The sequence below is a fragment of the Mustela nigripes genome, chromosome 11 (genome assembly GCF_022355385.1).
Source record: "Mustela nigripes isolate SB6536 chromosome 11, MUSNIG.SB6536, whole genome shotgun sequence".
Classification (NCBI taxonomy): Eukaryota; Metazoa; Chordata; class Mammalia; order Carnivora; family Mustelidae; genus Mustela; species Mustela nigripes.
In genome coordinates, this window is record NC_081567.1 from 36196799 (window position 1) to 36215016 (window position 18218).

General features: G+C 46.5%; 1 protein-coding gene across 3 annotated transcripts in view; it reads left to right on the top strand.

Annotated features, from left to right (window-relative positions):
* The window catches only part of CREBBP (CREB binding protein), a 124265-nt gene that overhangs the window by 38202 nt on the left and 67845 nt on the right, over positions 1-18218 (top strand). For all 3 annotated transcript variants that reach the window (XM_059415469.1, XM_059415468.1, XM_059415467.1), the window contains exon 3: positions 17422-17598. In XM_059415469.1, coding sequence (XP_059271452.1) covers positions 17422-17598 — 177 coding nt within the window. The remainder of the gene's footprint in view (positions 1-17421; positions 17599-18218) is intronic.

Below are 18218 nucleotides of genomic sequence, written 5' to 3' on the forward strand. Positions count from 1 at the left end.
GGTTGTTTCTTGATTGGGAACTTGCCTGACTTGAATGAACAAATGACATGTCTGGGGTTGGGGGGCTCTGAAGCTGTGAGGCTGACTCTCAGGCCAGCCTCTACTGTAGCAGGCATGCAGCCTCAGAGATAGGCTGAAGGGACAGGCTTACCCTGGTATAGCAAGAGACAGCTGCAGATTACCAGGAAGTTTGAAAACATAATTGTGCCTGAGCTTTAATATTACCCTGTAACTACTCAGTAGGTGAAAACTTTGGAGCTCAAAATCAGATGTTTTACTTAGAATGGTGGCTTGGTATTCAAGCTCGGGATCTTTGTGAAGCCTCTGTTCTCATATTACTCTGTGATGCATTTCCATCAGTACAAACATTTTAGGAACCATTCTCAAACCTGGCCAGGAACCAACCTGTCAGACTTCAGCATAGGTTTGGGCAGTGCTTCCTAAACCTTGAGGACTTCAGGATCATCGGGGATCTTGTTAAGATGCAGATTCTAATTTGGAGGTCTTGGGTATGGGGCACTGTGAGTCTGCTTCTGTTACCAGCTCTACAAGGGGCCGTGGTACTGGGAGACCTCTCCAACTTGATGTGAGCATACATTAGAATGTGGAATGGGGGCTTCTGATTGGCTCAGTAGGTTATGCATCTGACTCTTGATCTCAGCTCAGGTCTTGATCTCAGGGTTGTGAGTTCAAGCCCAGCGTGGGACTCCATGCTGAGTGCAGAACCTACTTCAAAAGAAACAAATAAACAAACATGAGAATATAGAATGGTTGTCCACTGGTGACTAGATACATTTACTTCAGAGGGTGTCTTTTATTTCCTTCTTTGTTCAGTTTGGAGAGTTTGGATGTGCTAAACCTAACATTCCTTCAGTAAGTGGGTCCAAAGCATGACTTCAAGGATCCACTTCTCCAAAAATGTTTCTGCAGTATTTTGGAAAGAATCACATTTACTGTAGACAGTAATTTGCTGTCCATCTGTCACCAAGTTAAAACATTTAGGGTTTTTATGTTGATTACTGTGTAATACTTCTGGCATTTTTCAGAATTATAAAATGCCTATAATGTAACATTTTGGTATGATAAGGTAACAGTTACTGTGTTTACTCTTCCTGAGTTATGGTATGAGAGGAACAGGTGAGGAGTGACCGTTCTTGCGTGCCCATTGTACTGGGCGCTGTGCTGGGGAGTTTGTGGCATGATCTCACTTCATCTTGTGCTTGATAGCTGGTGAGGTGGGTGCCTTATCTGTTGGACACATGGAATAAAATGTTCTGAGCTACTTTCTTGCCTCCCAGGAAATTATTCCAGATGACACGTGCTAGAAAGTAGCAGATACTGATGTACAACCTGTCCGTGTCTGATGCTGAAGTCTGCAGTTACTTGGCTACACCATTTTGTCTGTAAGACAGCAAGATTCAGAATTGGTGGGAAAGTGCCACCCAGTTTTCTGTGTATGTGGCAGGTTTCCCTGTCTGTAAAATGTATAGAACAAATAACTTGGAGAAAAAGTCTTAGCTTACTAGGAGCATTTTTCATCCTGAATGGATTTTCTGCTTACACTTTTCTAGAAACACACCCACACATACTGTGAGCCTTGTCTGTGTTCTGATTGGGCTGTGGCTCTCAGTCTGAAATTACCAACTCACCCAAGCAGGTTTTGCAAGACCTGTGAAGAAGTCACCTTTTCTGACTGGTGAGCATGTTTGCTTACCTATGTGCAAGAGGCCAGCACAGTTATAATTTCTTTACACATGATTTTTAAAAGTGATCTTGCCTCTTAAGTTTTTTTCTTTTTTAACAATATTACTGTAGCAAAGGGAGGTATGAATTGTGACTTTCAGGGTTTTTTAAATTTTCAAGACACAAAAGAACACAGAATAAAGTCAGCAATACCTGTGTTTCCATTAGAATTAATACAGTTGGTATTTGTCAGATTATTTTCATGTTTTTTTTAAAAGATTTTATTTATTTATTTATTTGACAGAGATCACAAGTAGGCAGAGAGGCAGGTAGAGAAAAGGGGGGAAGCAGGCTCCCCACTGAGCAGAGAGCCTGATGTGGGGCCTGATCCCAGGACCCTGAGATCATGACCTGAGCCAAAGGCAGAGGCTTAACCCACTGAGCCATCCAGGCGCCCCTTTTCCCTTGTTTTTAAAAGTATGCTTTTGGGGCATTTAGGTGGCTTGGATAGTTAAGCATTTGCTTCAGCTCAGGTCATGATCCTCATAGTCCTGGGATCGAGCCTGGCATCAGGCTCCCTGCTTAGTGGGGAAGTCTGCTTCTCTCTCTTTCTGTCTCTCAAATGAATAAGTCTTAAATAAAGTACACTTTTTTTTTTTAAGATTTTATTTATTCATTTGACGCAGAGAGATCACAAGTAGACAGAGAGGCAGGCAGAGAGAGAGAGAGGAGGAAGCAGGCTCCCCGTGGAGCAGAGAACCTGATGTGGGACTCGATCCCAGGACCCTGAGATCATGACCCAGGCCGAAGGCAGCGGCTTAACCCACTGAGCCACCCAGGCGCCCCACTTTTGTTTTTTTAAGAACAGTTTTAGATTTACACAAAAATTAGTATCACAGAAGATCCTCATACCTTCTCCCCCTGCTTACCAATTACACAGTTTCCACATTATTAAAATCTTGGATGAATATGGTATACTTGTCACAATTAGTGAACCAGTATTGATATATTACTATTATTAACTGAAATCTGTACAGATTTCCTTAATTATCCACTAATGTCCTCTTTTTGTTTCAGTTAGGATCCCATCCAGAATACCACATTATGTCTTCTTAGGCTTACTGCTCTTGGCTGTGACAGTTTTTCAGACTTGACTTGTTTTTAATGACCTTGACAGTTTTGAAGAGGACTGGTCAGGTATACTTAGAGTGCTCCTGTACTGGGGTTTTTCTGATGTTTTCCCATGATAAGACTGAGGTTATGGACTTTGGGGGCTACTGAAGGAAGATGGTAGAGACAAAGTGCCATTTTTATCACATCAAGCGCACATACTGTCAGCATGGCTCATCATAATGGTTGGCGTTGCCCTTGGTCACCTGGCTGAGGTCATGTCCACCAAGTGTCTTCTCTGTAGCCTTCTTCCTTCTTCCCCCTTCCTTCCTGCCCTCTTTTGAAGGAAGTCACTGGGCATGGTCCACACTTCAGGGTTGAGGGGTGTGCCTACCTCCCTTATGCTGGAGTGTCTGTATAATTTATTTGGAATGCTTCTGGGTGGGAGATTTGTCTCTTCTTCTTAGTATGTTAAAATAAATGAAATTTAACAGTTTAAAGATCTAAATGTCTTGGGGCATCTGGCGGGCTCAGTGGGTGGAGTGTGTGACTCTCGATCTCAGGCTTTTGAGTTCAAGTCCCATGTTGGTTGTAAAGATTATTTAAGGGACGCCTGGGTGGCTCAGTTGGTTGGACGTCTGCCTTCGGCTCAGATCATGATCCTGGAGTCCTGGGATCGAGTCCCACATTGGACTCCCAGCTCCATGGGGAGTCTGCTTCTCTCTCTGACCCTCTCCTCATTCATGCTCTCTCTCACTGTCTCTCTCTCAAGTAAATAAATAAAATCTTTAAAAAAAAAAAAAGATTATTTAAAAATAAAAATTTTTTTAAAGTTTTTATTTATTTATTTGACAGATAGAGATCACAAGTAGGCAGAGAGGCAGGTAGAGAGAGAGGGGGAAGCAGGCTCCCCACTAAGCAGAGAGCCCGATGCGGGGCTTGATCCCAGGACCCTGGGATCATGACCTGAGGCATAGGCAGAGGCTTTAACCCACTGAGCCACCCAGGTGACCCTAAAAATAAAATCTTAAATATTTGATATTATTAAAAATGAATACATACAGATTTGATTCCTTTATTATTAACTTCTGTTCATTTTAAATTCTACCTTGTATTTTTTCTACTGCAATTTTTCTGTATTGCTTATGCAAACCTTTGAAGGGCCATATAACCAGAAAACTGCCTCCTACCAGGGGTTCAGATAGTGGGTGTGGCTGGACCTCAAACCAGAGGTTTTTAAAATAAAGATGTATTCACTCAGATGCAACCCAAGTATTCATCAGTAGATGAATGGGTAAAAAAAATATATATATATATGGTGGTTGTATGTGTGTGTGTACGTTTTAAGTGGAATATCACTCCTCCATAAAAAAAAGGAGATCTTGCCATTTACAACAACATGGATGGACCTAGAGGGTATTATGCTAAGTAAAGAAAGTCAGAGTAAGACAAATACCATATGATTTAGAAAAAAAAACCCTAACGAACAAACAAAATTAGACTCTTAAATACAGAGAATAAACTGCTGATTGCCAGAGGAGAGGTTAGTAGATGGGCCAGGTGACGGAAATGAAGGGGATTAAGCGTACAAGCATCCAGTTATGAAATAAGTCGTGGAGATGAGAAGCGCAGCATAGGGAGCACAGACAGCAGTACCGCAATCATGTTGTGTAGTCGCAGGTAGTGACCACACTTCCCGCTTTGGGCATAGAGAAATGTATAGAATCGTTGAATCAATTTGTTGTACACCTGAAACATACTGTAACATTGTATGTTAATTGTACTTCCAATGAAAAGTAATTAAAGGCAGATTACAAAATAGGCAGGCAGGGAAGGGGAAGGAATGGATTCAGTTACAAATGGAGTTTTCCCCCATGCATCTTTGATCATCTTTGATTTGCTTGATAAAATGCATTCTGTGTAGGCAGAGATTCCCTTTTGTGGGGGCAGATGTCTGTTGAGGAATACGTACCTTTCCTGAATGTTCTAATGAGGCGAGTGTGCATAGTGCTGGAAGCAGCACCTCATCAGAGCTCTAAATTGAACATTGATGACATCGTCTATTCAGAAGATGTAAGTAATTATCAGTGGATTGTAATTCCAGGCCATAGTTCTATATATGTACACCTGTGCATATTATTACGTATTTGAGGATGGGAATGTGGCACTGTGGTTTGTGGCTTTTGAAAATGGCGCGTAATCTGAGGTAACCTTGTTGCAGTGGTTGCTCTGTTATCTACTCAGTGGAAACTTGATACCCTCAGTAACGAGCCGTATTATTCAGTTCGTGTTTTTCTGCCAAGTGTATGAAGAATGAACTGGAAAACAAGCCATCTTAAATCCTAGAACAGGACAGTAGATTGATAATACTAGGAAATGCCAATTTCAAACACAGTCTTGAAATTACTGACTTTGTGAATTGTTACATTAGGGTACATGCCTGTTTTTCAGTATTACAGAAAATGTATTCACTTTAAAGAATCCTGTCTGATGTTAGAGATTTTCTGTGCTCTAGTTCTGGAAGGAGATCTTAAAGCCACCTCCAGATTGCACAGTGCTTTGCGGTTTCCAGATCAGCTTCCTGTGTGCTATCCCATGTAAGTCAGAGACAGGAAGTCCGAGCAACCCTGTGCACTCGGCTTCCAAGACTGTGTGGTCTCAGTGGCGAGCAGCTGGGCTGACGGGCCACCGAGATAAGGGACAGACCAAGGGAGGTTACAGGGCATCCTTTCTCCCCTCATAACATGGCACATTATGTCTGGAGATTGACTGTGGAATGCGAAGCGCTGGCCTGCGTGACATTTGTGCAGGGTGTGGCTGTGCCGCGTGTGGGTTCATTGAAGGAAAGGTGTGTGGGGGTGGGAGTGTCCTGGAGATGCCGGGCTGTTGCTCTGGGATCGAGTCTGTGAGGGTCTGATGGGAGAGATGGCATCCGCGCTCCTCCCTGGCTGTTCGGGTGGGGAGTGGTGCTCTGAGACTGTGCTGCTTCTGCCGAGCGGCCGTTGGCATTCATACCCAGCTTAGCCCTGCTCTCTGCAGTCTTTATTCTATGAATACCTGAGACCTCTCGGTTGACTCCTGGCCAGATGGCTGCTCATCTCGTCCTGTTGTTGTGGATATGTGAGTAGAGGTAGACTTGGAAACTGCAGGAATGAAAACTTCTCTAGGCCTAGTGTGTTCGCAGACGCCTTCCTGGCGGGTCTTCTGTGTTCCGCTGGGCGGTGAGGATGCAGAAGTAGTTCCCACAGTTGGAAGTCACTGTTACTGTTCAGCCCAGCTCACGTGTGACCTCTTGAGCCATATGTCTCCTGGGCCAGGACCCTTTTGCCCACTTCAGACTGCACTTAGCACTCTGTGTCCGTGCCAGCCACTTATCTTGCATGTCTGATTCCCCTCTAGCTTGTGTCTCTCCTTGGGCTCAGGAGGACACCGTCCTGCATGCTGGGCACCGCCACCGCCCCAGAGTGTTTCCCTCCTGGTAGATGCTTACGAAGCATCACCCCACGGTCAGTAAGCATGCATGTTGCTGCAGCCTTTCAGACCACTGTCCCAAAGATCATCCCAAAGACCATCACTGCTCAGAGCTGAGGTCAGAGGCAGGTGGGCTTTAGTGAGAGGTGGGCGGACAGGATAGCTGCTGGATCACTTCCTCCTCAAACAAGTACTTTCTACTTACAAACGCACCTTGCTGTCTGAACCTGGGAGCCAAAGACATTCTGGTCAATCCCTCGTGATCCAGTCTCCTGCCCGTTGCTCTCCAGAGCTCGGGTTCCACGGGGGTTCGAATGGAGCAGTAGCCTTGATGGCCTGAGTTACGAACCGAAGTACAAATAATAGGGTAATTGTGCCTTTGTTGTACCAGGAACCCAGTGTGCAGTTTCCCAGGTTTGAACCTGACCAGTAGAGCGGGTGTGCAGCTTTTTATATCCTGATGGCTGTTGACTGTATTTTCCTCTCTTCAGTGTTCTTTGCAGAGAGTGGTAGGGCATGACTGAGTGGCTAAGTGTTGTTAGGCTTTTTCTGGCCACATCTAGAATCCATTAGAGTAGAGTGTGACAACTTAGCCATGTTACAACCAGGGTGAAATTGATTAAATTGCCATCCAAGAGTAATCTCTGGCAGTCATAATCAGTTTGATCTACCTAGTTTTATCAGTGTCTGATGACAGCTTAAATTAATATTTCAAATACAGATGGGTAGCCAAACAGTGGGTCATGTGATCACTGTGGGCAGTCAGAATATTTGAGTAAAGGATAGTTTTTTTTTTTTTAAGATTTTGTTTATTTATTTATTTATTTGTGTGTGTGAGAGAGAGAGCCAGGAGGAGGGGCAGAGGCAGAGGGACATGCAGGCTCCCTGCTAAGCAGCCCCACGTGGGACTTGATCTTGGGACCCTGGGATCATGACCCGAGCCGAAGGCAGATGCTTAATTGACTGAGCCACCCACCCAGGCATTCTGAGTAGAGGATAACTTTAAAAAACAACTTTACTCCTTATGATGAAATAATCCCTTGTGTAGAGAATTTGAATAATATAGAAAATATTTAAGAGAAAACTTTTAAAAATTGCTTGTAAACTCTGTAGAGTTACCACTATTAAATATGTTGGTGTTCAGGACACCTGGCGGGTCTGTGACTCCTCATCCTCAGGGTCGTAAGTTCGAGCCCCATGTTGGACGTAGAGCTCTCTAAGAAGAAAAAAAAGAAAATGTGTTGTTCTTGCTGTGTGTGTGTGTGCACACATCTGATTGTAGGGGTTATATTTTTTGTAGCCTTTCATTAACAGTTAATGCTCAAGGGACATTTTCCCTTCGTCAGCAATGAGTTTTTATAGTAAAAGAAGTTCTACTTGTGCCTTGACTGCCTTCCATAGCCTTCACACTCTTCCACGTGCTATCCAGTACCTCACTTGTGACCGCGGGTACAGAGTGTGGCGCATGAGGGTGACTCTGGGCATCCTCTGAGGCCTGCTCACCTCCTCACCGGAATCCCCAGTGGGCATGATGGAGATGTGGGGCTGCACTGAGCGGACTTCGTTAGCATTCTCGTAGCTCAGTGTTTGGTTAGAAGTGGAGTCACGTGTGTGAAACAGTGCTTTGTCTTTGAGTGTGTTTCGTGGTTTGAGATTTATGGAATTGCCTGAGCTGGGCAGCACCTTACTCTATCCCCTCATGTCGTCTTGCAGCCGAGGCCTGAGAGGCTGGGTAGGAGGAGGCCCCTGGAAGCCCCAGGTTTGGGTCATTGTGCCTGCGTCCTGGGGCTTGTGTTCCACCCTGGCTGTTTGAAGCACTTAATCTGTTTTCCTGCCCCAAGGTAGAAGAAGAACATAATGTTCTGAATTTTCCTCCGCTTTCTTTCTCTGTTAATATAGTAATCATGGGCTCACTTCCCCAAAGCCTTCTTCGTGGGTTCAGTCCCGCCTTCACCTGCCCTTCCCCTTGTGCACATTGCCTTGTTTCTTGTTCCTCTGCGCTCCCTCAGTGCCAGTGCCTCCCTTTTTGTGGGACCGGAAATGCCTGCATGCTCCCTGCAGAGGGCTTGGGCTAGTGGCTTGGGTCACTGAGTGGGCCACTGAGAGCCTGGGTCTCTTCCATTGCGCCACAGCAGAGCTGCAGTGTAAACTCATCTTCATCAGGATTCACTCTTCGTAAAATAAAATGTTTTTCTTTTTTCCCCTTTTCCCTCTTACTCTTTTTTTTTTTTTTTTTTTTAGATTTTATTTCTTTATCAGAGAGAGAGAGGGGGAGAGAGCGAGCACAGGCAGACAGAATGGCAGGCAGAGGCAGAGGGAGAAGCAGGCTCCTTGCTGAGCAAGGAGCCCGATGTGGGACTCGATCCCAGGACGCTGGGATCATGACCTGAGCTGAAGGCAGCTGCTTAACCAACTGAGCCACCCAGGTGTCCCTCCCTCTTACTCTTTTATCATCTTCTTCTTTTTCTTCTCTCCACGGTTCCTGTGGGCTTTAATTTGCTTTCAGGGAGTACTCAATCCTAAGGAGGCTGCTTCTCTACCTGTAGAAGATATTTGGACTTGGGAGCACCGGGGGAAGGAATTGATAGCAGTTTTATTGTCCCCACCTGGAATTGTTGTACCTATGATCTGCTGTGGGATGGTGACCTACTGAGGGTGCAGAGCTGTGGAAGGCCTGGGCCCTCTGCAGTGTGGGTGGCAGAGAGGTCCTCAGTGTTCTGGATCCTCACAGGTCCTGGCACTTGGCTCAGCTCCGAGTCTCCAGTTTTCACCCACTGTGAGCAGCTGGGCTTTCCAGGAGTGTGGACCTCATAGCGATTCAAGCGCTAATTGTTTAAAACCAAAAAATTTCATCAGATTTAGGCTTAGAAGGAATTTTCAGGATCACCTAGTGGTCATCTGACTGCTCCATGTTGTATATCCAAGGAGAACTAAGACTTAAGAGGGGCAAGAGGTTTGTCACACAGCGGATGAGTGCAGAGCCACGATTGCCGACCGTGTCCCACTGACCTTGGCCTGGTGCTTTTGCCAGTGAGCTGTCAGGGGCCACATCCTGGAGAGCTGGGGTATCTAACTGCTGTGACATGCCGAAGTACCCCCAACTCTGTTAAGGTACTAGTTTTGTTGCTAGAAGCTTCTAGAGTGAATTCTGGATGAATAAAGATGAGGCCTCAGGCCACAAAAGCCTTGGCAGTGATTTGCTGTCCCATCACCTTCCTTTTAGCAGTTTCCATTGTTGTTTCTAAGTCACATTCTGGTCATGTATCATCCAAGTGAAATACCATGAGCGTCACTAAATACTCTTACTGATCTTCCAGTTGTGATTTATTGGTCTAAGGGAAGTGTCCAGAGTTGAGGGCTATAGATTTCAGTGAATAATTTCCAGGTTGGCAGCGCTGTAAGAGTCGAGTCCAGGAGGTGGGTCGGGCCGCTCCTGTGCCCAGTTCTCTTGCTCCAGGTAACTCTACACAGGCCAGGCGATGTCTCGGGCGTTGCGATGTGTTGCATATTTCTGCTTACTCTTTATTTGCCAAGTTGAGGTACTGGAAGGATTCCAAGAGCAAGCGGGTGATAGCAGACAACTGCATGCAGCCATGTCTTTCCATGAACACTGCTTTTCTTGGCTTTCTCCCAGCCACGGTAGATTGCCAAGAGAAAATGCTTTGGGCTTTACAAATGATATGGCCATACTCTGGGTTAGTTCTGGTTCTTTATATCATTGAAAAGAACGAATTCTTCTGGCTTTTAAATTATTTGGCAAGTTTTTGTTGTATGAAATTGCATTGTCTTTCCACGCCCTCTCTTGTGAGTCTTTGGCTTCCTGTATTTGCCAGCATGTGAAGAAACAGGCTGGACCCTTCGGGCCAGTGAACGTGTCGGGCTGGGTCGAAGCCATGTCAGGATGGAACACTGGTGTTGTGTCATGGCCAGCTTACAGGCGGGAGTCCCCTCAGTTTCTTTTCTTTGTAGGCATATTCTTTCGTGTTTTGGTTTAAATTCTACCCCAGGAAGTTTAGGCCTGGGGTGTGCTGGTGTTACATTGTTATTGCTTATGCTATATATTAAGATTGAAATGAACATTCTGAGTAAGGAACAAAGTCTAGAAAACAACCTGAAGTGGGAACTGGAAATGTGTGTTGTTTACTAGGACAGCTTGAAGACAGTGGCCCATTACAAGTACCGCTACAACTGATAAATGCCCGCGATGGGGTTTGTCACAAACTTACTATGTTTCTCTGAAAATGTTTCATAATCCAATGCCATTGTCTCCAGCTGGCCCTTCTCTCTGATCCTAAACTGTCTGAGTCACTCCCCACTATCACACACTCTCTGAAAAACATTCATTTATTTTGTTATTACCCTAAGCAACTTCTGAAAGAAATCCCATCTAACGTGAAACTGTTCCTCCCCAAACGAAGTGAAGTGATAAGAACTAAGAACGTCCTAGCCAGCCCCGAGAGTAGGACATCCTCCTCATGGTTTATGTTTTGGGTTTGTTTAATCTTCTCTCAACTCTAAGAGGAGGCGCTGTTGTGTCTGCATCAGAGACAGTACAGCCAAGGCAAAGAGAGGTGTAATTAAATTGCCTGAGATCACAGAGCTCACCCTTAGCAGAGAGCTCCCCTCAAACCAGGTAAATATCCTGAGTTCATACACCTAACTTTAGCCTGCTGCTTGTCCAAATGAAATCCTGTTTGTGTCTGTGTTCCAATAAAACTTTAGTTTGTTTTGTTTTTTCAAAAACAGGCGTGGGGTTGCCTTTTTGGCCCATGCTGGCTGGTCTTTGCGGACTGAGCCTTCTTGTCCAACAGTATCACGTGCCATGCGTGTGCCGGGCCAAGTGTAGCTGGGGGAAACGTGGTTCTGCCTAAGCACCCAGGTGGTGGAGAGCACCAGGGTCAGTTCTCCAGCTGATTTGCTGTATTTCTCAGCTTTCGCCCCCTGCCCCGCCGGTCCTCATCCACAAAGGGTAAGTTTTAACCAGATTTCTTTGAAGCCCTCGCAGTTGAAAATTGTAACCTGGGACGCCTAGGTGGCTCAGTTGGTTGAGTGATTGCCTTCGGCTCAGACCATAATCCTGGAGTCCTGGGATGGAGCCCTGAGTTGAGTCGGGCTCCCTGCTCAGTGGGGAGTCTGCTTCTCCCTCTCTGCCTTACCCTACTAGTGTTCTCTCTCTCCCTCTCCCTGTCTCAAATAAATAAATAAAATCTTAGAAAAGAAAAGAAAATTCTAACCCATCCCTTTGTTCCTAGTAGGGTCGTACTCTGTTCCGTTTCCGTGTGTTTCCTAAGCACCGTCAGTAATGCCCCCCATAGCAGTACTTCCTCTGATTGCTGCGCTGCGTGGTGTGGTTTTAAGAGTATGTCAGGGTGCGAGGAAAACTGCCGAAGAATTCAGCTTTAGAAAAAGAATGTGTTTAGTGGTCTCGTCGAAACCACATCAAACTCCGCGTTTGTTGCCACTTAAAACCTTTCCGAAGGCCTGGCTGCCTCTGAGTGACATCACGCAGTGGAAGCGTCTTTCCTCCGCGCCTGTCCCGCGTCTGCTGTCTCTCCTGTCCCACATATTCTTAGCTGGTCCCACTGCATCGTCCCATCAGGCTTTTAGCTCCTACATGGTTATGAGCTGATCCTTCCTGAGAGTGTATGTTGAAAAGAGGGTGTTTGGAGATGAAAACTGGGGAGAGTTCACTGGTGAGGGCGGTTGTTTCCATGAGCGGTTGACGTCTTTGGATTGGAGACTGTCTTCTGGCAAAGGCCGGTATGTGGCAGGCGTGGGGAGAGCTTGCCCTTCCCTGAGAATGGAGAGGACCAGGCAGTGAGGAGTTCCTTCCCCGAGGGCAGGCATCCTTTACCTTCAGGGGATGCCAGGGAGCAAGAACATGGGTTCCTGGCTCGCCACTGTTGTAGAAACCTACTTTGGGAGGAAATATCTACTGTCAATGTTACTTAACTTTAAACCCCCCTAGTTGGTACTTTTTTAGTTTAGTAGCTTATTTGATTAGGTGAACATAAAGATGTTCTTAGGCTTAGTGTAGTGGAGAGAATCTTGCTGTTTTGAGGGGAGACCAGAGCTTGTGTTTTTAGTGCTATGTGTTGATAGTTGTCATATCATGACACAAATAGAAAATGAAAATATTTGTCCCACATGCGAAGGTCAGCAGAGGGGTTGTTTGCGGCCACTGGCGACCCCCCAGGCCGATAGAGCAGTGTTTCCTTGCACCAGTGGGAAGCCCTGGGCCAGGTGGGGGGTGGTGGGGGGTGGATGGTGGGCATGGCCTAGAGCCTTGCCCCAAAGCCAGGGCTTTGCTGGCCCAGTAGGTGTAGCACAGAGGCCCTGCTTTCCAGCCGGGCATGGCTCCTGTGTATGACACGGTATCACACGGAGCTCAAATGCTTCTGTGAGACCAGCTCCAGAGAGTGTGGTCTCGTGCTGGAATTCAGCATGGCCAGCCGGCTGCCTGTCTGCTCTGTCCTCCTGTCTACTGTGATGGCTATTGAAAAGGTAGAAGGGACACTGTCCCTGCTGCCTTTCCCAGTGCCCCTCCAACCAGCAGGGACTGGCCCCCAGTTCTTTAGTTGCATCTGCCTTAAGGGCTGACGCTGGGGTCTCTGCTGCTCTGAGCAGCTGTCTCTTAGAGGGTTCATTTATTTGGTTCCTTCCCCAGATGCTAAGTGAGCACCTACTACATGCTAGGGCCCAAGAACACAGTAACTGTTGTTACAACGAATAATGCTATAGACTCATACAGTGTCTTGTACTTTCCACAGTATACCTGTAGTGCATGTCTTTCCTGTCCTTCTGTAGATGGCTGTCACTCACCTGCTTGCCAGACAGCTTAGGACCATAGCAGGTTTTGACTGACGGGCCAGGTACTATTACCACAATTTGCTTCACACCCTGTTTCAGTGATAAAGGCTAGTATAGGTATTGTTCATGTTTCTCCTCTTTTTTTTCTGAGTGGGGGTGGGGGTGGGGTGGGGGCTGTGGAGGCAGAGGGAGAAGCAGACCCCTTGCTGAGCAGAGAGCTGGCACGAGGTTCTATCCCAGGACCCTGGTATCGTGACCTGAGCCAAAGGCAGAGGCTTTAACCTACTGAGCCACCCAAGTGCACCTTGTTCAGGTTTCTTGAACTAAACTCTAAAGAGAGATTTTCTTTTCAGATCTCAAGCTTTAGAGTCCTGCTTTGGCTAATAAATAATCCACATCCCTGTGGAGTGGGAGGTGGGTAGGCCTCTGGATCTGGCACTAGCAATTTTCTCTCCCTTCTTATCTGGTTGGTGCATTCCTGTGTCCAGGGACGGCCATTTCCACGTCTTACTCTCTCGTTGAAGTGAGTCACAGACCGAATGAGTGGGATTTCCAGAGGGTGATCCACCTGGCTACAGGAATGTTTTTTCATGGGAAAATGTAGTAGACCTATAAGGCATTATTTAATTTAGATTTCATTATAGGAGAGCTTGCCTTTCTTAAGGTACTTATTAACTCGTTCACTTTTCCCATTTCTTGAGATTGAACTTGAATTCAGTCCTTAAAGGAGCTCCAAAAGAATAGAGTTAACAGGTGTGGGCTGTTGCTGAATGAGGCAGGATATAGATATTAATTCCATAGGCTTTAATTGATTCGTACATTAATAAATTTCACCATCAGTTGAACGGTTGCCTATTTTTGCTGTTCTGCCTTTTGAATTTTATGGTAGTTCTCTAGCAGCTTAACCCGGATCCTGGTGAACTTTAGTTGCAAGTAAAGCCGAGTTTACAAAATTGTTAACTGTTGGGAAGTATGTAGATGTTTATTGGAATTTGACATTTTGATTTTACAACTTCATTGTGAGCGTTGGTGCTAAAAATGTGTGTTAGCCTAGACTCGGGACCACATGTAGTTAGTCTGATCAAAGGAGAATATATATAAAACAGGAATTCAGAAATCTACCAATCTCTAGAAGCAAATAGCTTTTAGCCCAAACTGCAGGCTAGGACTGGAGAGTAGCCTTTAGTTCTGCCAGGTTCTGTCAAGATGGGGTAGGTGGGTGGCGGCTGCCCTTTGCAGGACTGTCCACTGGTTTTCCTGTTTGCTTTGACTGGTTAGGGTTAGCCTGGAGCTGGCTGTGGACTGAGGGAGCAGAGCCTGACTTTGCGCAGGCAGCCTGGACTGTGCTCCACCTCTGTTGTCAGAGACTGAGGAGTGGCATTTCCTCCCTGTTTTTTTTTTAAATGTATGGTCCCCCCTGAGCTGAACATTGCTTACTTGCCATCTGTGATCTTTGACTTTGACTTTGCCTTGGTTCTTGCCCTGTGAGGATCAAAACCATGTTGAGATGGTTTCCTTCATTGTTGATTGGATGGTCAAGAAGAAAAAGTAACAAGAAATCTGTCACAGTGGGATACCTGGAGTGGCTTAGTCAAGCAAGCATCTGCCTTCAGCTCGGGTCACGATCCCAGGATCCTGGAATCAAGTCCCATATGGGCTCCTTGCTCAGGAGGGAGCCTGCTTCTCCCCCTGCTTGTGCTCTCTGTCCTTTCTCTCTCTCTCTCTTTCTCTCTCTCTGACAAATAAATAATAAATAATCTTTAAAGGAAAGAGAGAGAGCTCTGTCAGAGTACATCAAACACTCTGAAACACTTGGGTCAGCCAGCTAGGAAGTGCTTTGCCCAGAGTCTCACCAGGCAGATAGTAACACAGCCGACCAGACCACCTACCCACCTCATCTTCACCCTGGCAAGACAATTCTAGAAATGGGTTTTTCAGAACAAGTTGGGTGAACTTTGAGACTCACAGAAGTCCTTTGTGAGTTCATTGGCCTCTTTACTTCCCTCTGCACCAAAGGGGTGGCAACCTTGGACAGTTGGTGTGAGTAGGAGAATAGTTACTTCTCCTTCCCACCCTCTAGCTATTTCCCACTTTGATTTGTTGATGCTAGAAACTTCTACGACAACATTGATTTTCTTGTTTGTCAAATTGGTGGCTCTAAAGGGTGTGCTGCATGACGGTGGGGAAGTTGCATCTACACGTGCTCAAACCCAGGCATGGCTCTTGCGGGCGCTCAGGAAGTCCTGGCGAACCATGAGGGCCGGTTCGTGGAGGTGTGAATGGTACACATGGAGGTGTGAATGGTACACATGCCTTCTAGCACACATGGTTCTAAGGAGAGAAATTTTAAATGAAATCCAGGAAGTAGAAATCCTAACTAGATTTTTTTCCTGCAAATTTTTGGGTCACTAAGAACAGGGTTTGATTTTACTCAATAAAACACAAATTGTTAGAGGAATAATTACTACATGGAGTTAATTTGGGGTAATACTTTTTGAAAATAAGAGTTCGTGCTTCATTTCTTCAGAGTTTCAGATAACAACTGAAAGAACCTAGTCAAGAATCAGAAATGCCCATTAAGTTTCCTGAGCTACCTTGTTGCTTTGGTTAAATCAGCTGAGCTGAAAAGTTGAGCCTGATTACTGGTCTTTTGAGAAAAATTTGTGTTTGTTTCAGTTACTCAGGTTGAATTTGAAGTTCAGTGGAATTTATCTATCTATCTATTTATTTATTTATTTATAAAGGATTTTATTTATTTATTTGTCAGAGTGAACACAGGCAGAGTGGCAGGCAGAGGCAGACAGAGACAGGCTCCCACTGAGCAAGGAGCCCAATGTGGAACTCAATCCCAGGACGCCGGGATCATGACCTGAGCCGAAGGCAGCGGCTTAACCAACTGAGCCACCCAGGTGTCCCTGAAGTTTAGTGGAATTTAAATTTGTTTCCATTTACTCAAGGAAATCAAGTAGGGCAAAAGTGGCAACTGGAATGTGTTCCTTTCAAAATGGTGAAAATGTCAATGGTGAGGGCCAGGCCTGGAAGCCACCTGCACACACGGATGTGCTCAGGAGCAAGATCTTCTTGGTTACACTAGTTTGTCTTTATTTGTGTTTTTATGCAGACGTTTCAGCTGAAAGAGGCCAGCTGTGGTGAGCGTTGGTCTGTTTGCAACCTAAAATCTTAGAGCTTAAGGAAATAATGTGATTCTTCTTGTTCAAGACAGTCGTCTTACAGGCGAGATCAGGGTGCACAGGAGGAGGGAATGGAAGTTGCCCCGCAGCAGTGGTCCCCGTGTAGGGTCGGCCGGGAGAGCCGAGCCACGGTCTCTTGATGTGGGGAGCCCTCTTCCCTAGGAGGCACTTTCTCAGAGGACCCCCTTCCTCTCCGTTTCCAAACATCTCACCAAGACACCCGAAAGGTAGAGTGAGCACTGGGCAACAGGTAGGATATTAGAACTTGCAGGAAAAGCCGGGGCAGGCGACCAGAGAAGCCGGTCCCTCCAGAGTGGCAGGTGGGACGGGGTGTTGACACAGGGCTCCGGCCAGGGGCAGGAGCTGAGGGAGGCCTAGAGAGGGGCTCCTCCTGCCTACTCTTGCTTTTAGCTACTGTAGGTTTTATTTCACTAATTTAAGGGGGGAAAAAAAAAACAACTTTATGGAGCCCTGAGACTTGTTATATTAGAGAAAGTAGTATAACAGCCCCCCCCCCCCCCCCAGAAACACACACCTGTCACACCTGTTAGGAGTTAAGAACATACATCCAGTTGCACCAGTCACTTTTTCCCTAGGCCCTTCTCTTGCCACTACCTCCTTGCCTCCTGGGATTATTTTAGAGTGAATCCCAGAGTCATCCTGCCTACTGCAGATTTTGAACCAATGGAAACAAAGTTTCAGTCTGATGAGGGAACTTGACAGAAAGTAGTTACTCGGAGTGGTTCAGGACTAAACTCCAGGAAGTTCCCTTTGTCAGTGATTCTGGAAGCTTTTGTTTTCCAGATGATTTTCTTAACGTGTTGCTGCCACTGTCGGGGCGTGGGGGTGTGAGGAGGAGGAGTCCGGCTGCGGTGAGGGTGGAGAGGTGCTGGCTCTTGGGACGATGGTTTAGGAGGGGCAGGTGGAGCTGTCGGGAGCGGCTTCTGGGTCTTCTTCGTGTGCAGCCACTAGAGCAGTTTGCTCTGTTCATAATCCCAGTGGAACCTGGAGAATAAGCCTTCGATTTAGAATGAAGATGAGGGTTTCACAAGAAGTAATGATTTTTGCTTCAGCGGGTCAGAGTGAGCATTTTTGAGGCCCTTCTTTTTGTACGTGACTGTGTTGTGACCGCTCATGTTGCCGTTCTCTGTTTCAGATGGGAATGACTGGTAACACAAGTCCGTTCGGACAACCCTTCAGTCAGACTGGAGGGCAGCAGATGGGAGCCCCTGGAGTGAACCCCCAGTTATCCAGCAAACAGAGCATGGTCAACAGTTTGCCTCCCTTCCCTACGGACATCAAGAATGCTTCAGTCACCAACGTGCCAAACATGGTAGGTTGCCCTTGGCCCTCAGGCTGTGGTCTCTGGTGGGTGTGCTGGAGCGTGGCTGCTGGACATGTGTCGTGGGTGAGGGGAAGAGAGACACTGCTGGGGAGCACTGTGTCGCTGAGCGCTTTCCTTTGCTGAGCTGGCAGTCGTGTCTCAGCCGGTCCTCCCGGCTCCCTCTGTGCAGGGGGGGTGGCGTGTTAACGCAGTCGCACGGCTACAGACAGCTGGGCTCTTCTCGCTCTTCCTGTTAGTGCTGACGCTGTCCGGAGAACACGAATAGGTGTTGTGTGCCTGGGAGGTGAGAGGTGAGGGGGTCGTATCTGTCCATCCTTTTTTTTTTTTTTTTTTTTTAAGAATTTATTTACTTATTTGTTAGAGTGATGGAGCAGCAGGCAGAGGGAGAAGCAGGCTCCCCACTGAGCAGGGAGCCCAATGCAGGGTTGGATCCCAGAACCCTGGGATCATGACCCGAGCCAAAGGTGGCGCCCCCTAGGCGTCCCATATCTGTCCTGATAGAGAGTTTCATGTGTGTTTCTTCTTCTGAGATTTCCCATCTGTAAGAGAGGAGCTAGTCTTAGAGCCTCCCAGCCTAACGAACCAAGATAGTAATGGGAAAATAGCTC